This window comes from Chelonus insularis, unplaced genomic scaffold, assembly GCF_013357705.1.
Source record: "Chelonus insularis isolate UGA/USDA-ARS -01 unplaced genomic scaffold, ASM1335770v1 contig_36_pilon, whole genome shotgun sequence".
NCBI lineage: Eukaryota > Metazoa > Arthropoda > Insecta > Hymenoptera > Braconidae > Chelonus > Chelonus insularis.
The window spans coordinates 38,098-65,216 of NW_023276530.1; the positions used below are offsets into that span (position 1 = coordinate 38,098).

General features: G+C 30.4%; 1 protein-coding gene across 9 annotated transcripts in view; it reads left to right on the top strand.

The window, feature by feature from the left end:
- The window catches only part of FoxP (forkhead box P), a 122,580-nt gene that overhangs the window by 6,305 nt on the left and 89,156 nt on the right, over nt 1–27,119 (top strand). For 2 of the 9 annotated variants that reach the window (XM_035083779.1, XM_035083780.1), the window contains exon 1: nt 9,029–9,822. The exons of 1 other annotated variant lie outside the window; for it this stretch is intronic. In XM_035083779.1, coding sequence (XP_034939670.1) covers nt 9,697–9,822 — 126 coding nt within the window. In that variant the 5' untranslated portion in view covers nt 9,029–9,696. Of the gene's footprint in view, nt 1–9,028; nt 9,823–23,337; nt 23,392–27,119 lie in introns of those variants that run through there. 6 more of the 9 variants (XR_004690332.1, XM_035083782.1, XM_035083781.1 and 3 more) reach the window with 4 other exon arrangements.

A 27,119-nucleotide genomic window follows, 5' to 3' on the forward strand; every position in this document is an offset into this window, starting at 1 on the left:
ATGTAATCAACAACATTTATATTTTTATATCAGTGTAAGAATTGTTTTCAAAAGCTTTATAGGAACCGTTTTACCCCGCATTACCTTACACATATTTTCTTAAATTGAATTTTGGAATTTGAGTTATTTATTAATACACTTGGAATGAGATATATTATACTTGAAGAATAAAAATAGTATCAATATTAAAATCCTTTAATATAATCATATTTTTAATTTCCATCTTCCATTGATTCTTAACTTAATTAGCAATTATGACTGAAAATAAAAAAATTTAAAACTCTTTAAGAGTTTATGTAAGAGAGGAATTAAATTAAAAATAATAATTCCATAAAATGAATAAGTTTAATGAAAAAATGAAATTACTTGAAATAATGAAAAGAGTGAATTGACTTTCGAATGAATTTCTAAAACGAGTCGAATGATTTAAAAGATAAAATGCGGACAATTTGTAGTGTAATTGTAATGAATTTAAATGTAAAATAGTTGTAATAAATTGATTCTTAAGATATGGCTTGTGATGACACAATAATAAACCGCGGGCGTGTGCGGGCTACTTGGCAATATCACGCCATGTATTTTGTAATAGAAACAACGGAAGAACCTAATTCTACTCTGGGTAGCCTGTCCCGCCACTCGTGGTACTCATCGCCATTAGACACATACATTTGTTAGACGCATGTGCACGAGGGTACGCATATTTTCCCCCTTTTTCTCCTCTCTGCCTTCTCTTCTTCTAATGCTAACCCTTCTTTAAGCTGTTATGTTGTATATCCACATAAGCGTGAGGTTTGCCTACATACCTAATTATACCGAGTGGACAACTCGATGCGATAAGCGATTTACATCGTGAACTATACGAGAGATTTACACTTAACTGTCTGACTATGCTTAGCTGTTTTTACTTATTCACTCATCCTCTTATTTTCAACATATATTCATTTGTTGTGACATTTTCATCCTTATTTTTATTTTTAATTGCTCCTTTCTCATCTAATGTCTATCTTTAATCCTATTTTTAACAGAATCTACAAATATTTTTACCTCAATTTATTCCCCCCCCCCTCTCTCCTCCCTGCATCAACGACAATCACTCTTATATTAAGCATCATATTTTTTTATGATATTTTTAATAAGAATAAATAACATAATTTTAGATGTTGACTTATTAATAAATTGTTACAAATATAAAGAGAAACAATGAAAATAATTTGACAATTAATAATGATAAGTAAACATTGAAGAGATTATAATTATGGCTTAATATCTTTTAGTTTAAACAAATTTTCGAATGATTTTATGATGTTGTTTTCACATTCTCGTAAAGGTGATTGGCCTCTAAAACACAAAGTATAGTAAGACTCTTCTCGTTGATAAATTCGCTACGTCAAGAGTCTGAATGTCCCATTGATGGTAAAATGAGAGAACGAAAGAGATAAAGTGAGAGAAAGACAGATAGAAAGAAAAGAAAAATAACAAAGTAAGATTCAAGAGGTATAAGACAGTGAACATGTGAACTCTGGCTCACAACGCAGACATTAAGTATTAATAGTTATGAATCTAGAATAGAATCAAGTCATACGGGATTGTTAAACTCAACTTAGTGAGCACATACAGAAGGTGTTACACTCATTCTCAACGTCACTATCAAGGAATTCTAGGAATTTTTTCATTGACATTTCTATTGTCATCTAAATCAATCTACACTGACAGGTGTTAATTAATTATTATTTAGTGATATTTATTTCTGTTTTTACGATAAATAATCTATAATTAAAATAAATAATTATCTCTATTTCATTTCCTTTTTTTTATCTATAAATTATGCTTTTAATTTTATTTCAGAGAAATGGGGAAAAATAGTTGGGATTTTATTTGAAATATATTCGTTGCTTTTAGCTAACGATTAAGTTCAATAGCATTGCCTTTCAGTACAGTAGTAACATGAGACTGCAACTCTCACTTATCAAACTGATGAGAACACTTGTAGAAAAATAATTGCGATCGATCTATTACATACAACACCATACTTTCGGCGTCATCTTTGCATTATATTTTTACCTCTATCTACTTGACTTTTTTATACTCCAAAGAATCCAAACATTACAAAAAAAAAAAAATAATAATAATAAAAATAATATAATGCGAACGAACTAACGATTATTCTTTATGTAACTCATGTTCATTCTATAACGATTTCATATCTCGTGTATCAAAGATAAAAAAAATTATATATCGTGGATTGATTGATACCAAAGAGGTGATTGATATATTCTCAGTCAAAGAATCTCGAGAACACTTCATTAACGAGTGACATCTATTATCATTCTGTATTTTATACAATATCACTCTTCTTTGATAATATTTTGTTATTTTCTTCTCTCTCTCTCTCTCTCTTTTTGCTTGTTATTAATATCAAATCAATTGTATGGCAAAAAGATATGACGCTTTTCTGTTACTCTATACAACTTTAGTTTCTAACCGGGATATTTTTAGAGAACTTAGGGTAAGAAATAGAGAGGTATGTTCACCTCAAGACCCCTGAATGACCTTTAAATCTTCTGAGTTCACATAGTCGGCATGTAATGAATTAAACTTTTTGATTGACAATTTAAGGATTTAAGATAAATTGTTTTGCACTTATTTTTTTATTACTAATCATTTAAAATTTTAACAATTATTAATTAATAGATTACATTGAAAATAATTAAAAAATAAAATAACTTGTTAAGTCATTTGCTGACTAAAACAATTTAATTATTATTATTATTATTATTAATATTTATTAAACTTATTTATTCATTTTTCAATCAAAATTTTTTTTGTTGTAAAAGTTTAATTACAATCTGCTTATAGTCAACAGTGAGTAATTTGTTTGATTTTTTTTTTGATAAAAGTATGAAAATAGTTTTAAAAAAAAGAGGCTTCTCCATTCAATCACTATCTGTTTTTTTCATTTTGTTAATTATAAATAAATAATTTTATTAACGAAATAGAGTTGAATACTTCTGTCAGATAGAAATATTGATGGCATAAATTTGTATTTTCTAATAATACTATTCAAATTGATAAAGTTTATATGGGCATCATACTTGATACTTAAGCAGATCAAATAGTATTGGAATCCTAAGTACAGACTAAAGGTTGTCAATTTATACGGGAGGATAAGATTAATCATTTTTAGGTATTTTAGTTATTAAGTTTTTTCTTGTTGAACCTTTATAAACAGTTATATTTCAAATTTTTTATTAACGGAAAACATTTCATAGGAATTTTTACTAGTCAATTTGGAGTAAAAATTACTAGCCAAAAAAATTGTAAATTACTAGTTTATTTGAAAATAGTAATAGCTAACGAACTTAGAAAAAAGTACTATTCTGGTTGATAAAAATAACCAAAAAATAATAAAAAATCCCAACATTTTGGAGTCGTTCTTTCTAAAAAATTTTGTTTTGTAATTTTAGAAAAAATTTGAGGAATGAAAAAAGAACGAATATTTAAAATGGTTACAGGGCTTTGAATGGTCATGTAAATGCACTCATTCATGAAATAATCACATTTAAAGTCATAAAACTATATAAAATCTTTAGATGAGATATTCCTCATTTTTTATTTATAAATCCGTCATAGAAACGAAGATTTAAAAAAACTAGTAATTTATAATTTTTTTGGCTAGTAATTTTTACTCCAAATTGACTAGTAAAAATTCCTATGAAATTCTTTTCCTGTATCAATAAAAAACTCTTTCTAAAAAAAACAAAAAAAAAAACTCTCATGGCATAAACATTATACTCATCACTGACACCTATGTGAATTCACATTACTCCTCAAGGAAAAAAAGGATCTCAATGTATAATAAGCAAAAAAAAAGAATCTAGTTGTAATAAAATACAAAGTTGTGTAATGAAATAATTGGTCGACATTCGAAGATAAATAGTGTGGATCGTTATAATGCCTAAATGTCATATTTATAATTATGCGTAAGATCGAGGATGCCACGAAGACGTTGTGGCTGTCGGGTAGCAACTTGATTTACAATCGATTTCAACGAGTATGTTGCACTGTTGAAATTTATTAAAAGCATCAAAGAGAAGAGTTAGCGTGGTTTGAAATCCCTCCAAGTCCTAGGCTCTCGTGTTTAGCGGGAAATAGCCACGCGTAAATCTCTAAAAACGAAAGCTTATTCTGCATATCCGTGCACTCTACACTCTCTCACACTATACTTAAAATGTACATGATGTGTTTCTGCAGTCATTTGACTGGTCCGAATGAAACTTACGCAATTGTAATTTAGATCCGGACGTTCAAATTAACTTTGGCCATTAGCAGTCCAATTTTATCACTCTCTCACTTCTCACTAGTACCCCACATATATTTTTATAATTGTTCACGTCAATTTCAGTTTTGTTATACACCATTAGTCATTGTCTAATTATCTAAACATATCATTTATTTAAAAATGAGACATTGCATCCTCAACACATTTATTTTCATGAATGATTTGATTTTTCTCTTTAACCGTTAATTAAATTCCTCTTCAAATTGGTCAATGTCTTATTATTCAAGGATCTACAAAAAAGTCATAATCAGACGAGACATGGCATTGTTGGTGAACACAACTACTGTATACGACTCTCGACAGATTAGTCATCTTTTTTAGTCCAAGTGTTGAAAACAATGCTACCTCAACAACACAACTACCATTTAATATTTTTCCTATTTCTTCTGTTTCTATTATTATACTTGGTCTTATCATTTTCTTGATGAAAATACTACCTCTCTAATTAAGAAAAAACAATAAAGATACGACAACAATGCATACCTCACCATCATCCATTCAATTTTTTTTTTCATTTAATTTTATAAATCATTTTTTTCGAAATAATTTAATTAAATCTATTTAATCAATTAATTAATTCTTGATGAATTTTTTCTTTCTGTTCTAGGTAAGATTACGTATTCATTCATTCTGATCACCAAGACCAGGTAATATTATTAATCTCTCTCATTATTTAAGTCTCTAAAAACTATCAATCAGCAAACTTTTTAAATTAATAAAATTCATTGACAAATCCAGTCTCTTTTTAATTCAGCAAAAAGTCGATAGAAAAAAAAAGAGAAGGATATATCGAAAGATTGATTGACGACAGTACGCTATAGCCCGTGAAATCGTATCGAAAGTCTAAAGTTTTTCCATTACCCTTTCGACATAGTTTACTACAGATATATAAAATAAAATATTATGTATATAACGTAACATATATACTATAAATAATAAGTAACATAAAGTAACAAAAGTGTCGTATTTATAAGGGTCACAATTGACTTGGTATTCTCGATAATAATGTGAAGTAAGTTAAATCGTTTAGTCTTTATTGCAGCTTTAAAGCAGTTAAGTTAATCCGAGTGTCTTGAGAAAGAAATCAAGAGGTTGAGAAATACTAAGGTATGGTGGAGGAAGGAGAAGTAGAAGGGGCTTCCCAAGAAAATAGGAAAGATTGCGAGGTGTATTTTCGAGCGACAAAAACATTAACATAAATCAGAAAACAATGAAAACAAAAGGGGTGTTTACTTGATTGGTCTTATAAGGCTGAAGGGATTGGAAATTACTAGGGGGGATATAAGTTCTTTCGTTAATTAGTATTGCAGCAAAGTTTACGTGTTTGTTCAAGTTCCTTACGTTGTAAGGATAATAATCATAATGTTAATAATAATTAATAAAGTTGATGATTCATTTCCTTTAAGTTTTGGAAACAAATAAATTACACTAACGTCGTGATGTTAATTCATTAAGTTTAACATTTTATATGACACTGTTTTATTTTTGTTTTTTTTTTAATATAAATAGTAGATTTAGATTTTTTGATGGAGAGAAAAAGAGGGTAGATATTGCATGTATACGATGCAAAAGAAAAAGTACCACTTATTCTACTCCTACTACTTTATTCCCTTCGTGTTGCATGAGTGTTAACCCTTTCGACCTCAACTCTTTTGCTTTTAGTGTAAATTCGATGAATCGTCACTTTTTATTTTTTTAAAACTTATTTTCTACAATAAATAAAGCAATACACACTGGTCTGTCATGTTAAATTTACTATGACAAATTTTATACAAATCAATAAATATGTTTGTACCTGGTTGGCTTTCGTGTGATAGGAAATAAGTGGAATAAAAATTTTAAAAATATTATTAATGCCGATGACATGAATGAAGAGAATTTTGTTGGATTATAAAGAGAAAAAAATTTTGCAGTATTTATTTCTTTATCGTTTTCTATTCTATTGAAATAAGATTTATTATTATATAAGATCTGTAGATATAATTGGTAGTATCAATTTCTTTACATACAACAAAAGAATCAAATTAATATTGCATTTCTATTATCTCAGATTTCATTTATTGTTTGAATATCCATTCAAGAATATACCCTATTCAGCTCTTAATACTTCAACCCCTTCACGAGGTAAATCTGTAAAAAAAGAATTAACGAATGAAAAACTTGATTTTAATAGAAAGAAAAAATACCGAATGAAAACTCGATAATTTTTTTTTTTTCTCGTCAATAAGTAGTAGCCCAACGTATTTTTTAAGTGAGTTAACTTTTACGGAAAAGAGTTTATTCTATGATTGTTAATCAGGTATGTTCACAGTATAAGCTGTTTATTGTTTTTCAACTTATTCATTTCAACTTCTATTGCGTTTGTTTTTTTTCCAACTCGACAAAGTTGCGTAAAACCACCCTTAGTATTGGGTTTCGGGTTGAGGCCATGACGAGTTTTCCACGCCGGATTACCTTATCTCCGGACTCTCACTCGCGAAGCACATCCCTTACTACATATATCTGTGTATAGATATATACATATATATTCTATCTCCTCATTTATACATGCTTTTCGACCGATTCTGATACAAAATCTCTCCCTCTTGTTGTTATATAAGTGAGTATTAAAATCATGACTTTACCGCTTTAATGATAAATAAATACTTTGAATAGAAAAAAAAGTTATCATTAATAATAATTAGTTGGAAACATTAAAATTAATTATAGATAAATTGACACTGTAAATAATTTAAGCATAAAAAATTTTTTGATTATTTTTTTTTTTTTTTTTGATTAATTAAGTACTTATTATTGAACAATTAATTTTTTTTTCATCTTTGAAAACAAGGGGGAGGTGGGGTAAAGTGAAACACTAAGAAAAAATGTAAACTAATTATTCTATTAACAAATATTAATAATTTTTGATGCATTAATAAATTGCAAAATAAATAAACAAAAAGTGCAATAAGTGTTTTTAAACTTATTCTAACAAATTAGTACATTTTCTTGAGTATTTTACTTCATTCTCCCTCCCTCTACTTTATACTTTGTCAAAATGAAATTGCAAAATGGCCAGAGAGGTGAAAAAAAGTAGTAATGAGTGATAGAAAATACTCCAATTAATTTGTTAATTCATTTTGTTTTTAATTAAATATATTTTTAGCAACAAAAAAAAAAACAAATCTAATAAATTTATACTCTCAATAAAATAATGCACATAAAGTGTTTTTAATATTAAAACTCCAAACACAAATGTTTGCATTGAAATTTAATATTAAGCTCACTCTAAAAATCTTGGACCTGAAGCACAATTTTTTATTTTATTGCAAATTTTTTGACATAAAAAAACAAAAAAACACTAAAAATATTTTTGAATATAAATTATTATTATTGTTTTCATTTAAACAATTTTTTATTAAAAAAACACAAATATTACTCCAATTTTATTCTGAAATGGAATAAATAATTCTAAAAAATCATCATCAATATTATTGGAGCATCATGAAATATTTTGGAGCAGAGAAATACATAATGAAGAAAGCGTATTGATTTTTTCCAATACTGATGAATATTTCTTTAGCTTATTAAAAATCTACAATATTTATTTCGTCTCGTTCAAGTGAATCACCTAATATATTTTTAACCAAATAATCAATGCAGCACTACCACCAGTGCTATTTGTTTGACATTGTGTCTCTCAATTTGTAGTAATATTACAATGGTCGATTATTATGATAATAGAATATAGTAGTGAAGGTTTAATGCATAATGACAGAAACAATCTAATCGAGTTATTAATCATTATTAATAATAAATTATGTGAATAATTTTAAGTGCACCAATGTGATCGACGAGTTGAACATTTATCACTTAAACATTCTTGGGGCATAATCCAAGTAGGTACACAGAGCCAACATAACGTTTGTGAACATGAGTCGTTTGTCATCATCATTGCTTCTATCTTTATTTATCTCCTAGTGGATGTGTACGTAAAATATATTTTTATTTTTACACTTTACTCTCTCACTAGTTTCTCTTCGTTAGTCCTCCAGTATTGTTTGTTTTCTTCTTCCACACTTCTTCACCTCACTTCTCCTTAGAATTTTGTTATTTTTTTAACGCCGTTTCCGTCAGTTTTCGGTCGACGTACGTTTTGGATGTCGCAATGTAATGGTGGTCAATTCCATGAACAACACGACCGCTCATTGCCATTGGAATAAATAAACAATGTGACTAAGATGATCGTTTGGTTGTATTATATTATACGCCGACAGGGGCGAGATAGTTTGCAGAGTGAAACAGAGATAGAATGGAATAAAGTGTAAAGAGTAAAATAAAGAAAGGAAATAAAATAAAAATATTCAAGTGTATGCGTGTGTTTGCACAGCCATACTGCCACGTTTCGTTACATCGTTTTCATTGTCAACTCCGCTTTTCTACGAATGGAATAAACCCACACAAAAATCAATCGTTTAGGATCTAACAGCTATTATTTTATATACCACCTATTTCATATTTTATCTAGACTCGAGAAATTTACACCTACACGGTAAATATTTCTTTTCCAACAATTTACTCGTAATTAATCAATAACAAAAAAAAACTTTTCGAATTATTTATCACGATAATTAATCGATAATTATCATATTTAATGGTGCACAAAAAGAATGTAATAAAAAATTAATAATTGAATAACAAAAAAAAAAAAAAATTAATTAAATAAAATTAATTACAAGGTGATTTAGATAATGAAAGTAGTAAAGTTGAACGACACATTGGAGTAAGAATAATAGCATAGGAAGAGTTTATGTCACGCGAATGAGTGAAGAAAAAATTTAGAGTGGGATATATGATGTGTGTTATAGGCATGTGGAAGGAGAAAAAGTGAGTGAGGAGGAGAATAAGCAAAGAGTTGGCGCGCCTTTGTTATTCTGAGGGGTGAGAAGAGAAGAGCCGAACGAAACGCGTAAACAGAGAGTCAACATGTAAACAGGCCACTCGTGAGACAAACAACGTAGTGGGAGAGCTCGTTACCATGAGGCTTTCTTTCTTTCTCACTCATATTAGTCATTCGATCATTCGTTCGCACGAGTGTATAGTATTAGACATGTTCGTTCACGTTTTTACTCTGCGTACACGCGTTTGCGTTTAAATCATCATGCATTACTCTAATTTTTATTTCATCAAACATTATAAGTCATTTAATTATTTTTTTCACCACAAAACACATTGATGACTCGAATGTATCTTATTGATTGAGATGTCACTCTAATGATTGCAAGAATAATTGTCGAGTGTTTAATTAAAAAATTATTCTTTTCATTTATCGGAAACTGTGTGATTTGTTTCGAACTTTTGTCTACCTTTTAACGTGTATGTTTTGTGAAATAAATAATAAAGTGAATAAAGTGAGAAGAGAGAAAGATGGGAGAGAGGAGGTAATCGACGTCACAACACCACGCGGTTCAACAGGTGCGGCGAGTCGCGTCATCGAGCGAGACGTATGTAAATGTATTTCAATTTTTTTTCTATCACTTTATCTATTTGTCAGTGAATACATAGATTAAATTATATTAGGCATTTTTTTTTGTTCATTATCACAAACTATTTTAATTATTATACAAATGGCTACTTTTTGTTAACTCTTCGACATTTAATCTAAAAGATTTAAAATAAAAGTAAATGTTTTTTTCGATAACTCACAGATCAGAAAACTATTAGATCAACCGATATATTTCATTTTCTTATTTAAATTAAGTCTTTGTCATTAATTTAATATATTTTTTTTATTTCTAATCATTACTTTCATGTAACAATAATGTAATTAATTTTGCATAAAATGATAAGCCAACGACCGAATTATTTTTAGAGAAATTTCGTATTTCTTCAGTTGAAAAAAAGATAATTAAAAATTTTATGGTTGATTACATTTTATTACAATTAGGAGAAGGAAAAATAATTAGTTTTGTTTTAGAAGTTAAATAAAATTCGCCGAACTATGACGTGAGATTCGAAGTAACGAGGAAATAAAAATAAAAAAAAATAGTTGGTATAATTGTTTGGTCTGAAAGAGAGTAAATAACGAGCAAACAAGCGATATACTACAAATAATAATACGTTAACCAACGACAAGATTGCATTCAACTGCCTAAGCGATAATATGTGCTAGTGTGTGAGATGAAACAGCTCTTGACGCGGATTATTAGTTTGGACTTTTATTATCGAAAGAAACTATTGTTTTCTATGTACTCATAAATACGTTAAAACATCATGAAAATATTTAAACTCTAAATGTTCTATTCGTCTAAGGTATTAAGGAATGATTTAATTAAATACTTAAATAACTATTTTAAATATTAGTGTCTCTGGATTATGTGACAAAAATACAATTGATTATTGAACTGTAAGACGATGATTCATTTGGTTGATAGATGACATCAAGTGCTTGACGTTCACTCTGCTTCACTCTTGTTGACCTTGGGCAGTATAGTATTCGAGTAACAATCGTTAATCCCAATGAACTTGATCAATGTCAATACATTTTTTTTTTTCTTAGAAATTTATTTATACTTCATGTAAACATGTAAAATAAAAATCAATTGTTCTGTGGTGAAAAAAAAAAAAATAATAATAATAAATTTAATAACAAAGTTCCGTTTTTGCTTTATATCGTTGATATACAGCTTCCTTTTGATGTTTTTGATTTTATCATTGTTAGATTCAGTTACTTATCAAATTAATTTTTTTTTATAATAGTTCAATCTTGTAATTAATTGTATTGATGTAACTCAACATAAATATATAATTGATTTATTTAGCTTTAGAAATAAATAAATTTTATTTGCATGATAATTTTTGTATATGTAAATTAACAATTTGAGTATATAATTGTATTACAATTTGAAAATATTTAAAACCTTTGGGATTTAAATTTATATTTATAGTACACATATAGGAGTTGAAAAAAAAAGGAATATAAAAATCAAAAATCCCATTGGATTTCTTGTTGAAATTACATCATTTGCATACCACTTCTCACTTGAAAATTGTAAAAAAAAAAAGTGTTATTATTCTCAGTCGACTCAAATTCACTTTTATTAAACTTATGTAATGGAAAATGTCTATTTTTATTTAAAAAAAAAAATAATAAAAGTAATCCAAAGCTGATATAAAGTTGTAATTGAATATTGGTTACAGGCATTAATTAAAAATAAAAAAAATATGTAGTGTTATGCAATAAATAGGTAAATAAAATTGAGGTAAAGTAATAAAATAGGCTTCTTAAACGAGGATTTCCTGTTTAGAAAGATGAGTAAAGTCGAAGAACATACGTGGGTTGATGATTTCTACTACTCGTAACCGCGTGAACGACTTCCTTCTGACTCTTATTCTCTTCTCAGTTTTATTTCAATTTTAAATAAAACACATTAAAAACTCTCACGACAGTATTGTTTGTATACTTATAAATCGTTGGGACAAATTAAAATAACGATAAAGCAAACAATTGATGTGAATTTTCTTTTTATTCTCACAATTAATTCAATGCTCAAAAAATATGCTAATAAATTGGAAAAAAAAAGAGACGAGATAATTTATTAATATTTATAAAAACATACTTTATTTTTATTTTGATCATGAAATGGTATGATTAAAAGTAATACATCTTATAGAAATCAATATGTCAAATGAACTGAAGACTAGAAGCACATGTTTTCTAAGGAACAGGAGGAAGCATTGAAGGCAAGAATCTTGGAGAAAATGGCAATGCATAACGGGTGACCGATTTAACCCAGCACGGCACATTGTAAGATGAAGTAAATCATGAAGGGAAAGCTCGTGCTAGGAAAGAGGACCATACATTATCCAACCTCCTAATATGTTCGTACGTGCGTGTACCAGCCGTTTTCCTGCCTTCTCTTCCATCTCTACTCCCATCACCTTTTCAACCCATCTCCAAACCTCCAGTGAAAATAGCACGATACCTGCAACCCTTCTATCGTCGTCTAGAATTCTATTTCCGCTCCAAAATTTGCTCTTCAAAATTATCTTTTACTCTAATAAACAAATAGGAAGTCTCGCTTGATGGCGGGCTATACAGTTTTGTTTTTTACAAATATCATATAGATATTCATTAAAATAAATTATTATGCAATTTAAAAAAGAATTATTTCAAATTTAACATTGCATTTAGATTTTGGAGTAATTTAATGATATTTAATATTTAATTTTGTAGAATAAAAATCAGAAAAATTGTCAAATAACATGACAATGTTTTTGTTTAAACGAAAAGACATGAAATGAAAGGAAACTATTATTACTTCATGGATGTTGAAATATATATATATATAAAATAAATTAATTTATATTTTATTTATTATAGGATAGATATAAGTCGATAATAGATATAAGTGTTTATGAAGATAAATAGGATATAGGTTAAGATATAAATAGGATAAATAGATAGGATATAAATTAAGATCAAGGTAGAGGTGTAGAAAAAATAGCTAATTTAAGTTTTGGAGCAAGAATGACTCCAAAAAAAATTTACTCCAAAAAAGTTTCTATTTCTTTCAAAATGATGATTATTTTATGTTGGGTAATATGACGGTAATTTTTACTTAAATTTCAGTAAAATGACTGCAATTTTTTACCAAAAATATATTTTTGCTAATAATGAAAGAATTCTTTAATATTTATTATTATAGAATTTTGGAAAATTTTTGTCTATTTATTTTGGAATGAAAAAAGAAAATGATTTAATTTTTATTGGATTAAACATAATTGATAATAAAATTAAAAATGAATTTTTTGATAAAAGAAAGGGTTGGAAGAGGAAAAGGGCGTGTAACTCTCCGTTATCTCGGCGTGCTTCCGTAGTCGGTATAGTGGAGAGGTAAAAGTAGAGATAGAGGAGTTGGAAAATGTAGGGTTGAACACAGTTGGTGGGTAGGAAGTGCCTGAGGTTATGAAGAAACTCGAAGCTTCGAGTAGAGTCCACAAGTAAAGACTAGAAAGAGAGATAGAGTCAAAAGAGGTCCGCAACGTTTTCATGATTTTCCCAAGCTAATTGTTATGCATGGTGCGCATCTCCAGGCCTTTTAGCCTTTAAACTCGACACCCTTTTCGCTGACTTTACTTCAAAAACGTTTGATACTTCCATTTTAGCTACCACCAAACTAACTCGTTTCTATTTTTATATTTTCACAACTATTTCCCGATTTTAACTGACGTCCAAATAACAGTAAAATAACGATATATATTTGTTGTATTGACGTAAATCAACGTGTTGAACTTTTTAAAATTTTTATTCAAGAGAAGTAACACAATTGATTGTACTTTCAATTAAAAAAATATAAATCATAAATATTTAAAAAGTTGTATTTAATAAAAATTTGTCAAGTAATGAAGATAGTGAAAGTAGTCTGACTGTAGTCAGACTAAACGGTAGATGATGACGAATTGACAAAGCCAAAAAAAGACGAATACTAATAGAAGTGAGGGAAGGATTTCTAAGAGAAGGGTTGAAAGCGCGTCCGGTCGGGAAATAACTTTCTTACCTACTTACTGTTTCATCTCCTCTGCAGAAAATTCCTCAAGACGTTCTTATTACCTTACATTGTCTTTACAATATTCCAAATAAATATAATCCTTAAATTCTAGAACTTCAATAATAAAACATAAATAAGCTAAAAATATTGCTAAAATCTTAAAAATAAATAATATCGATTCTCTAAAAGCAATTGAAATGATAGAATCATAGAATGCGAATGCTTATCGAGGTAATTTATATATTCCAGCGATAGTACAGGAAATAAATAAGAATCAGTTGTATATTTTGAGTGTTAAATTTAAAGTAGATTAGGTACGTACGCATGGCTATCAGATATGGTCACTAGCGCGTGCGAAACGCGCCTATTTTACACTGCATCGCGTGTCTTGATAACGTTCTCCGAAGCAACTCGACAGTATTTTACTTGCTACGCCGTTTCTCGCACCTTTCTCTTTTCTCTATTTCTATTTCACTCCCGTGTGTATCGGTGATATCTTTCAGCTTTAATTCGCCACGAATTCGCGTGGCAAACTTCTACCTATGGCTTCGATTATTATTCGCATGTGGCTTAATATGAATCCTCATGAAATATAAACTGACTTAGGATTGTGGAGCTGCGATTAGTCTCTTCCATATACATATACTATTTGCCCTTACTATATGTATAATTCTCCTCTTTCTAACACTTGGTCGATGGCATTTGTGTTTCTTTGTTATTATACCTTCGAACGTGCTGCAACCGGCGAAATGTAGTTAATCGTTCTAACGAAAATACACATTGGTACTGGTACCGAGTTGCACCATCGCCTCTTCTCAAAGTGAAAATTATAAATTGATCGTTTAATTATTTATAAATCTTTTTTTTATTTTATTACTTCCTATTTTTAACTTACAGTTAGTAAGTTATTGTAATGGAGATGATTTTCGAAATTCGTAATTTTATCATATTTTTACGTTTTGAGACATTTGAAAGCGTATTAGAAGGTTTAAAAATAAATTTCTGTACGTACGTACAATTGGTCCGTACGTATAATTGTATGTACGTATGACAGGTTTTTTTTCGTTTTCGATATCTCGAGAACCACTGAAGACATCGACTCCGGACTAATTTCATTTTAAAGATAATACAATGAAGAAGATCTGAATAGAGTTTAAACAAATTCGGTCCAGCCGTATAACAAAAAGAGTGTAAAATAAGTTGAGTAAAGAAGACATTTGAAATAGATTCTACTTATTAGATAATTAACATTATTGACGACTGAGGTCAATATATTATGGTTGTTAATAACTCCATATGACTCTAAACAATTATATATTGTTTATAACAAATTCAATTTGTTATAAACAATTCAAAATGGTTTAAATTTATTGAATGATCATTACTATGATTATATTCGATAAATATCAATAAAATATTGTTATAAATAACTTGATGTGATTAAACAATTGTATATTGTTTATAACAATAGTAATTTTTTATAAAAAAAAAAACTAAAAGATGACAAAATTGCGGATTTCAATGAATGGGAAGTTTATCGTTAGGACACATATTAAGCCCTAATCAAGTTTCCTGTTTTGTTTAATTCTCTGAGAGGTTTTGAATGTATTTATTAAAATGAATAAAATGAAAAAAAATATTAAATAGAATTGGAACAGAAAGAAAAAAGTTTCGAGACTTAAGGTAACATTTACTCAAGGTATAGGTAATAATTTAAACTAATGTTTATGCATAATGTCACATTACAGTCATCATAATTTCTAATGCCAACGACCTGGGTTATAACATAGGTAAAGTATCTGCGTATAACTAAGCTCTAGGTGATCTATATTTAGCTAAATCGTAGGAAATTACACCAACATTGATTTCTTTAGATACAATAATAAACATTCTATGAGCATTATTACAACCCTAGATGTCACACTATCAGAATAATAAAGTAGGTAAAAAAAAAATAGTTTTGTTGATAGCAATAATTTTCTGGATAAATTTATTTTATATTTAAGTATTTAAGCGTCTCATTGTCGTGTTTTCCTCTAATTGCACATGAAATTCGTGCTGTCATTGCTATCGCGTGACAATATAATATACACTCTCGAGCTTACGGTAGACCCTTGAGGGGATAGGGAAACTGGTAGAACAAGTGAAAAGCATGAAAAGTGAGTGAGGGAGAAAGAGAAAGGGTTACTGTCGTTTTCGTCAGGGGATGCACAACTCCTCTCATTCCTCGGGCGTTTGTTAATTTGCCACGCGAGCACATTACGCCCGTTTAGACGCTCGAGCAAACAGAAATGAGAAAACTGAGGAGGTACGACACTATCCTGACTTCTCTCTTGATTTCTGTACAACTCAACCCCTTACGTTTCTACCTTTTACATTGGGTGTCGCGATTTTCGAGGGACGGAAGAGATTTTCTGGTACTTCGATGCCATTCTGAAATAAGGGCGACGACTCTCGACGTTTGGTGAGCCTCGAGGGTCGACTACTACCTTCTAATCCTCTAGAGAACGAAATATTTCCAGAATAATCCTCTCCCCTCTACACACCCTCACACCTCTTTTTTATTTTCCTCACCGCAGTCATTCTTTTCTAATTTATTTCCACTTTTGAAAATTTTTTGTTATTATCGTTTATATTTATGTCGTGATAAAAATAAATTCAGAACATAGCACTTTATAAAAAAATTGTGGTTTCAAGTTTATTCAATAATTAATAAGCAAAGAAATATTATATCTGATTAAATGCCATCTGATCAGCTCTAGTTTCTTGAAATGGTGACAAATTGAAAGGTGACATCTAGAACACTCGATTGATTTAATTCTTAAGCTATTTAGGGTTCAACTGAACTCTGGATTTAAGTTAGTCCAAGTGTTTTTAATATTTAATGTCATAAACAAACTATAGAACTTTAATAAACATGGGAAAACATTTAAAAGTCATTCACAAAAAATTTTATTTCATTAGAGGAGAAGGTAGGATTATGGTCCAGTCTTTAATATACGAGCACGGTATGTCTTTTAACAGCTAACCCACAAATATATTGACAAATAACTTCTTGGCAATAAACAGAAACTTCAGAAAGTGACAATTGATGATAATTTAACAAAGTAAAATGTAATTAAATAAAAATAAAAAGTGACCCATCATCCTACCTTTTCTTCTGTAAAACACCCGAACATTTTTGGGTTTACAGTCTTGGGTACCAATTAGATGTCATTGTGGTTCATTGATGATAAATATGTTTAGATCATCACTTTTCCACTTTTAGTTTACACTGCAAATTGTAGTGTTTTATTTTAATTCACCTAAACTGTTTTAAAATGATGTCATCCAGTTGATTAACATTGTACTCACTTTTAATGCATTTGAAAGTGTTTAAAAAGTGACTACAATATTAATCAAATAGTTAACGTCATTTGAAAACATTTTAAGTGCATTCAAATAAAACACTTACTAATTAAAGATTTGCAAGACCAAGAATAATTATCACTCATTTTTTTACACTGTTAACAATTTTTTTTTTCAACCGCAATATTATTCAACAACTACAAGCACATTTTAAGTTACCATTAATATTTATTTGTAGGGGATTAATAATTCATTAAAATTGCTTAGGTTGAATGATAAATTCATTGAAAGTATTTAATGACCCAGCTATGATGCTTATAAGAAAAATATTAAATAGTGTGTATAGGAAAAAAAGAAGAGGATAGAAAATAGGAGAAGAAAAGAAGAAGAAGAAGCGAGAGATTCAGATTTTTCATTAAAGAGTCGTCGACTCAGCTATCCAGTCACGGTCGCAGGGAGAGAAAAATAAGAACGCAAGGAAAACGATGGCGTGGTATAATATGGTGGATTAATACGCGCAAAATCTGCCATCTAAAAGTTATTAATGACTGCTTGGCTCTGGTCGACGCGTCAAAGATTTTATAAAAGAGGGCTTTTCCCCTTCAACTTGACTGCAACCTCCATACTCATACTTTTCATACTCTTCTCTCTCTGTTACTCTTGAGGATGTCAAAAAAAAAAAGACCGAAGAAAGTCGGAAACTTGGTGTAATAATGAAAATTCTTTCATAATATATTACTTATTATCGATGAATCCTGTAGTATTTGAACAAATATTTTATTTTCAAAATCATCTAGTAATTAAACTTTCTATTTTCATCATAATGCAACCATAAAAATGATCATTTGTTATTCAAGAAGTACACGACTTTTTATTTTTAATGAAAAAGAAAAAAAAATATGGATAATAGTATAGAGAGATTTAAACAAGAGATACCAGTTGCTATGCAAATTGGAAAGATAATAATCGATTGTCAGAGGATGGCAGCGTTGATGGGCTCGTGGATGAACTCAGTGCCCACCTGGACAACACTGATCTTTCAGTATGATGTTTTTTTCTTTTTCTATCTCTCTGGAATGGCCTTTTCACTCATCCCCCATCATCCTTGCCGATCTCCCTCAAGGGAAATTATATAGTCTGCCCTCTGCTCATGGAATCTCATCCCTTGGACCATCGAATACCTTACCTGTTCCACGTTCTCTCATTCCATCATGCAACGACTTCGAATGTCCATCCTAAAAAATTTTTCGACACTTTATATTCTCTGATTTACCTTTATTTTTTACTTAAAACCAAAGAAAAAAAAAGCAACCCTTATTTTTATATCAATGTCTACATGTAATTGAAAGCCAGGTATTTTTAGTGTTTAATTATAAACAAATTAAATATCATGAGGATAATAAATATAGTCAATATTTGAAAGAAAGTCATGTCTGGCTTTTGCAAAAAATATGAGATACAAATTGTTAACGTAGACTTCTTACCGACCCCTTTTTGTTTAGTAGCTGGGGGTGTGTCAAGAGTTAGGGCTTGGTTATATACATTGTAGGGAGTAGAGTTGTTGTTGCATCTATGAACAGTCACTCAGACTCTCGCAAACAATAATGCATAAGGTTAAATTGGAAAATTATCACACCAAGACCGAGCTTGGTTTGTTTATACAGAGGGTGGCAGTTAATATTTTTTTTTTCTTCTCCAACTGAATAATTTATTTTTGTTTTTTATTTTCTTATTATTAGATTTTTCAAATATCCAAGTGTGTGGAATAATAGGTGTGCAACTTTTGAAAATATATAAAGAGAAATAGCGTGAATATCGATTTTATAACGCTTGGAAATTTGTGAAGGGGTGAAGCTACTTCCGATCACTGAACCATCCGTTTATTTCTTACCGGCGGCGAATAATTAGGGCCGATAAGTCACGATGCAACACCCTAAAGGTATATATGGGGAGGTAGAAATAGAGTGTATGTGTAGCGCTGATGGGTTACCCTTCTTTCGAGCCCGAAAGTTAGAAGCTGTGCTGAAGGGGTTGAGATCGCGTGACCTCGACCTATCACACCCAAAGACAGACAGACTTGGTAGCTTCGTGGTTTCTACTTTTATTAAACTTACAACCATACACTAAACATCTTTTGAATAAGTTCTTCTTCTTTCTCAAACAATCTTATTTTTATCTTATTTTAAATTTAACCTTTTTAATCATTCTTCCATAAATATGTACAAATATAATTTTTATTCAAACAAATTAATTGGTCTTATAAATAATCGATAACATTAATGTCAAAAAAATAAAAGTGAAAAGGTGTCAAGTGTACACATGACATTTTGTTCAATCGATTATTGATTATTGTTAAGAGTGAGAAAAAGCTGTGAAACATACAGTCATATCAGACATTTATACTCCATTTATTTCGTTAATCAATTATAGAGATAAGAGACAATACTGACCACTTGAAACATTCTTTGATTACTTTTCCAACTATCTCCAATAATATTTACTCTGCTATGTCAAGTACGTCATCGCATTAGAATAAAATTTTTACCTTCTTTATAAACTTTTCCATTTCGTAAAATAATGATAAAAGTGAGAGAAAAAATTTTTACGAGGGTGGATTATTCAAGCGAATTGAACTAACAAGATCCCAACGGGCAGTTTATACTTAATGTCACTGGTAAACCCTAACACTCAAAAAATATAATCCTTTGACAAAATTTTGTGATAATTCAAAATAATTATTTCCATTTTAATTCTAATAAAAATGATAATAAATATTTTTGTTGGTATAAATAATCACTAAATTGGATGAATTATCATCTGTCAATACAAAAAAAGACATTGAGAACATTGGAATTTAGAGAAGATGAACGATTGAAGGCTTTTCTTATCCATTGAAGAATCGAATGACTGATCAACTTGTTCCTGCCTTTGGGCTCTAGTTTTAGGGTGACAGTTCTTGCTCAGTGGTTCCTATTGTTTGACTCTGGAGAGAGAGTCTATGAGAAATGGAGATCATAGATCCTCACGCCGCATCCTAAGTAGACAACGTCTAAGACCATACGACTGGTGACCATTTGTTAAAGTCCACTTCTCACCCAGAAGCTTCAAGACTTGGCCATCCATCAGGTGTTTGTTCATATCCCCATCAAAATGGATCATTGATCCTTTACTTTCATCTTCTTTCTTTTTATTTATTCGTTTAATCATATTATCAATTATTTTCATAAGTTTCTATCAACTTGTGAAGTATGTCAAGTAGAATTTAATTGATGTTAATTGATGAATAAAACAAAAGTAATTCATAATTCAATCAAAGACAATATATAATGAAAAAATATTTGTTTAATTCTACATAACAACAATAATTGAGTTTTATGAATTTCTGATGTTTCAGTTGCAACACAATTGAATACCTTTCTTTTATTAATGAAAATAACTATTGATTCTTTATTTAAATGTCCGTTATTACAACGTTTGTTGGAACATTGAGTACATATGAATATTTAGTGGATTGGAATTCCATATTAAAATAGTCTCTTCTTGCTTTTGAATGTTTCTCTGAAAATTCAATTGATTTATTTAAACTACAAACAATATCATCTCTCAAATATTTCATATATTTGCCAATGATAAATCTTCTTTTGCTGTGATAATTCCAAACTTGACATGATGTTAAAGCTAAATAAAATTAGCAATAATTTTCAATAAAATTAATAATGTAATTTACGAAGCACTAAAAGCTTGATTAGAATCTTTGGGTATCTTGTAAGGCGGGTCAAACATCGACATGTCTACTGTCTAAGATCTAGGCATTAGAATTAGCTCTCTCTTACTCCTTATCTTGTTCTCTCTTGCTCTTTCTCTTGGTTTTCATCCCTTATACAGAAATAATAGTAGGGTATACTAAACTATTGAGAGAAATCTTGCTTGCTTAACTTGTCTTACCAATTTAACCCTCCTAATTAATTTATAACCCACGTTCGTGACTCACGTGTCAGCAAACGGTAGCTTAATATGAAAACTATATGATTATTCATAATACAATTAACATGGAATTATAATTGGATGGTAAAAATGTTGCTTGGAAAACTGAAATAGTCATTTTATGTGACCTGACTCAAATTAGTATTGACATTTGTGCTTGGACAAAGATCCTCTTCTGAATAGTCCTTGGATTATGATGATGCTGTAGCACATCATCATCATGAGAAACAATTTTACTCCAGTTTAAAAATATACTGAGAAGTAAATTAAGCAATAATTTCTTTCAACATTGGGTCACTTTTGTCTCGAATTCAGTAATTTATGCTACATATTGTAAATTATGATAAAATAATAACTAGAAGAATCATCAAAAGCAATCAAAACATTGATTTCGAATGACAAGAAATCTCAATATCAAAGAAAAATGTTTGGCCAGTTCAACTCTCAGTTAGAAACTAAAAATAAACAAACCTTTCAATCGTCATCATAAACATTAAATACATAACCACACTTAGAATATCCTGAATGACCTAATCATGAAGCTACATTTGACTTGATAATTTTTTCATGACATTAATTTTTATCTTAAGTTTGATAACTTTTTCTCCACTCAGATCAGCAAGAAGTTCAAATTTATTCTTTCGAATGATGATCATTTTCAGTTGGACATTTTGTTGAGAGATTTTTTCTTAGACTCTGATATGTGGAGTATTTGCTATTAAAGTTTCAATAGCTGGAACAGCTAGATGAGAAATGATTAATAAAACATGAGATGATATTGAATATTAGTTAAAGGAGATATAATTGAAATGAAAAAAGGTAATGCAAGTGGTTGGTGGTTGATACAAATTCAAGAAGGTAGTTAGAGGGTGGTTAGTGGCTTGAGAGTAGGTTCTGTTGGTGGCTTTGGAATCTATAGATTGCGCCGGTAACAATCAGCCGTAAATTATAGCCTCAATATCCATTGTGTACCCTCCCTTCCTCTCTCTCTCTCTCTCCCAAGCCTAACCCCTAAGTCTAAGGCCAAGAATACCCACACCCTTTCTTCAGAGGGTAGTTTGGTGGCACACGCTCTTGGCTCCTTTGCTTCGTTACTACTACTCTCCACTCTAGGCCTCGCCCAACTGAACCAAGAGATATGTATATTAATGGGGCAATCTTACATAGTTTTGTTTACCTTGCTATTCTCCGCGTACACAATTACTATCCTCCGTCCTTCCATCTACTTCTCTTGCCCTCTAGAGAGAGCTTTCAACTGTACAACTACTTGAACCTTTCTATTTCTCCTACTTCTACTCCCACTTCTCCTCATCTTTGCTTATAGATAATGCTGGGCTGCTATTCACCCGTCATTTACACAATAAATAAATCAAAGTTTATGTTTTTCATATACCCACTGGACTTTTAAACTCAACAAAAAGACCATTTCAATGAATATTAAATAAGAAATCAATGTTTTACGTACATTCAGTTGGTGATTTTCACTGGAAAAAATTATTTTAAAGCCCTTATTGTTCATGGAAGTTGAATAAAAGCGTTAATTAACGAATCGGAAAGTATTGCTGCTATTGAGAAAAGTCGAGGATAAACGAAAACGAAACCAAGCTGGGAAATGTCTAAAACGGAAACACTGGGCATGCTGCCACGTATATAATATAGTGTATAAAGGGGGGTGTCAATGCTTAGCCAGACGGGCAGAAATGAAGCAGCAAGGGTTTTGTTTGTCCGACTGTCCACCCTTTCCCTTCCTCACCCCTTTCGAGAGCTGTACTCTCTGTGTCTCACCCTAGGTGTATATGAAACCTTTCTCCTCCACTTCCCCTGTCTCATTCCTCTACATACCTCTTCCTTTTACTCTCAAATCACTCCCTATGCCTTTCTCTAGTACTCCACCAACTGTAACAATACACATATGCATACGATGTTTGTTCACGCATTCTCCCATATATCTTTGTCGACAGTCATATTGATTACTTCAAATCAATTTCAAGAATTGTTTAACATCTTCAGCTAATATTTCTCTCATGTTCTTCGTTACTCTACGATATCTCGAGTTAAATTATTATGGTTTTTTGTAGTTTATTTCTCTGATAAGTAAGTCGGCTTACTGATTTATTTTTCATTTTTTTGTCACAGGTCAGTGGTGCATTGTTCCTTGGCTGCTGAGAGTCGTCGAAATGGTTCATTGACGTGAGTTCAAAGTATCTTCATCCCCCCTTTGGAAGAATCGATTTCACCCTTTTGTCACATATTCCTAATGCTTTGTTAGTCGTGGAGTTGAATTTTAATATCAGGATAGAAATTTAACAATAAATATTTGTTCCAATGCATAAATTAATTTGTATTATAATTCAATAATTTATTCGTGAATTAGTTGAGTAATTTTTTTTATAATTTCAGTAATTAAAAACAAAAAATTCCAGTGACATTTTCCAATAGCCAATACTTAGCCTCGAGTTATTAGTATTCAGCTAATTAAAATGTTGCTGAAATTGTAACCACACAAAGTACAAAAAAAAAAGATAACGATAGGGCTGGACCCTCTGTAATATTTGTTTCACTTGGTCGTTTTATTTCCTACCAATATTTTCCGTATATTTTTTTTTCTTTACTCGTTATTATGCTACAGGACATCGAGGGTTACTTATACAGAGAGTATGGTGGTTCGTCCGAAGACTTAGTGCTGGCCTTAATAACAATTGGCTATAAACTAGTTTCCAGACTCACCGAACGCCTGGTATTACCGCGATATTATTCGTAGTGGGATGGTTAGCCTCCCTTAAAACTATTGCGTTATCTCACTCGCCATATCCCTCGTACCTTTTCTAACGTTCATTGCATCTCACCCTTGCGTTTTCCACCTCCTACAACTGCTTTACCATACAAACCACAGACCAACGGCCAATTTTGGATAAATGCACGTGTTATTACCGTCATTATTAACTGTTGATTTTTTCATTTACGTTGCAAATTAGTTGTTAGCATCAACATTTTTATTTATTTGCTTAGTTTGTTTGAATCTTGAAATTATTTCCTGATTATTGGAGTTATTCAATATTTTTCCTTGATATTTATTCTCAATGATAAGAAAATTGCATTTTAATTTATTTTATTACTGGAAATCGAAGTGTTTAGAAACTAAACGTTTAAAATGATTACAATGTTTAATCCCATAAACAAACATTTTAAGCATTTTATTACTGAACACTTAAATTTCCCCGGATTTGCAGTGATAACACTGCAAATCTTTAATTTGTAAGTATTTTATTTTAATGAACTTAAAATATTTAAAAATGACGTTAACCATTTGATTAACTTTGTAGTTAAACACTTTCAAATGCATTAAAAGTGACTACATTTTGAATAAAATGGGTGACGTCATTTTAAAGCTCTTTTCAAAAAAATTAGAAAAAAATCTTAGTTCCCTTTAAATTCTAATTTTTATTAATAATGACTGCAAATCCGGTAAAATTTAAGTGTTTAGTAATAAAATGCTTAAAGTGTTTAATAATTAAACACCTAAATGTTCATAATATTGGTAAATAGCAATAAGTGATTGAAATTCGTGTATAAAATTACTATAGTTTGTTTATGGGGGTTTAACATTGTAAACATTTTAAATGTTTAGTTTTTAAACACTCAGATTTACAGTGATATACTGGTCAATCATGGAATGATGGTGATTATCTATAAGGCATTTGGTTTTACCAATAATAATATTTGACATCATGTAGGATAAATATTTATAACAAAAAGAGAAAATTTTTATTTCAATAATTATTGTTTATAATTAAATAAAAGGCATAGGCGGTAGACCAGTTGTGATCAATCGAATGGTGGAAAGAATACACTTTATTTCTCGGAATTGTTATAATACTCGCAACTCGGGGGAATTATAATTGCAGTCTATAGAACCTGGTGCAGGAATAAAAACTTAAAGCCCCATTCACAAAGCCACGCGCGAGGCGGGTTAATTGAAAACTACCGAAAAGCACAATTTCACGAGAAATTATTTCTATTCATTAGCCGGAGTTTGTGCATGCAAGAGAAGTGTAGAAAGGGGTAAAGGGATAGACTACCTATATCGTGGGTACTATATGTTAATAGTATAGAAAAGGGGTTGTAAAAAGGGTTTGACCACGGAGTGCAGCCAAAAAAACTTTTTCTCAGTTATTTTTTCATGCTTTGCCGAAAATTTCCAATTTAATTGATAATTCTAAGGAAATACTTTATCGTTTAATACTAAATGATATACACACAAGTGGTTTATATTCGTACAACATGCAGTGAATGTGCTGCTGTTTTTAAATTTTGTTACGTTCTCTCTTCCTCTCTTGCTGTCCTCTCTAGACCTCTTGTATTCCCTCCGTTTATACGGGTAATTATGTAACATAAATACAATCGCCTTTTCGCGACGTAATTTTTGCACATAAGCACAAAAGCCCGCGGCGACTTTGCAGACCTCGGCAGGGTTGTGTGCTGCTTGGCAAAGCTTTTTCAGGAACGTTTTAGCAAATCAATTTATGGGCTACAGCCCACTCGTTCGCATTGTCCAGCGATGCTCCCTCGTCGTTTACCTCTTAAGCTCTTTGTCCAGAAGCCTATTGTTGTGACACAAAATTATATCTGTGACGTTTGTCTACATATAAAAATGTGGCAGAAAAAAAAAACAAACAAATCAATTCTTGGAGAAAAAGAAATATTTTTTGCGATCTAATATCATTTTTTTTATGACAAAACTGTATACGATAATATGATGTACTTGAAGGGAAGTTTATGTGTAATTAAACCAGATACTTCTAGACACGAAATGAGGCTTAGTATCTTGAAAATTGCTAGGGTATTTCGTAGGTCAATGAATTTACAACTCTCCAGTTAACGAGAACGAGTACGTGAGAAAAAAAATAACTACAGAGAAAATTCGTTTGAGGGTAAATTAAGGGGTAGTTTTTTATTGTTAAAGGATAATATTTTAGCATAATTTTTGTTCATAAATAATTCACAAAACCAAAGAAAATAATTTTATTTATTTACTAAGAAAGATTTTTATTTGAAATTATTCTTAAAAAGTTTGGGAGTAAAATATTTTATTACAATTTTTATTCAAGAAGGAGGAGTAAAAAATTAACTATTAAGATGTGGAGTTATATGTTCAGTTGTAAAGCTTGAAAAAAAGTCTGTCGAAATGTAAAGGCATTGCTGACAAATCGATTTCTATTATCACACGTGAGCTTTTCTTTTCTTTATATTGATAGCATTATTCCGTTCTTCGACAACGACGTATCTTCGGGGGTTGTTACACTGTCCTAACCATTTGTTTTTTGCCTCTTCTCTTTTGCGACTTTCGGCAATGATCGGATACACTTCTACCCTCTCTATATTTTGCACGATCATGCCCCAGGAAATAATCAAATCTCTCGTTCTACTTTTTCGTCTTCCTCCATTCAGATTCTTGCGCCTTTTTTTTGTCACTCATCGAGAGACAAAGGAAATGCAGATGTCAGTGGGAGTTAGACCATGCGTCGTGTACAAACTAAGAGAAAGCTCGTGTGTAAAAAACTTTTTTACTACAGATATTTGGTGACGATGAGGAGAAAAAAGTAGGGGAAGAAGGACTTGTGGAATGAGACGAGAGTGAGACTTGTAAAATATATCCAAAAAAAGAGATTTAGGCTTTGGAAGAACAGATAGAGGGACAGATACGTCTGGCGGACATACACGACGGGAAGAAATGAAAATAATAATAGCCGGCGTATGCCTTAGGCCAAAGGTGTCAGAAGGACGAAAGGCGGTAATGGTGAAGGAGAGTAGGCGACATACAGTGAGAAAAAGCGCGTTGAATTTGTCACATATAAGTTTTTTGTCATTCTTAATTCTAGATGAATTTTTTCATAACTAAAGAGAATGAGTAAAAGAAT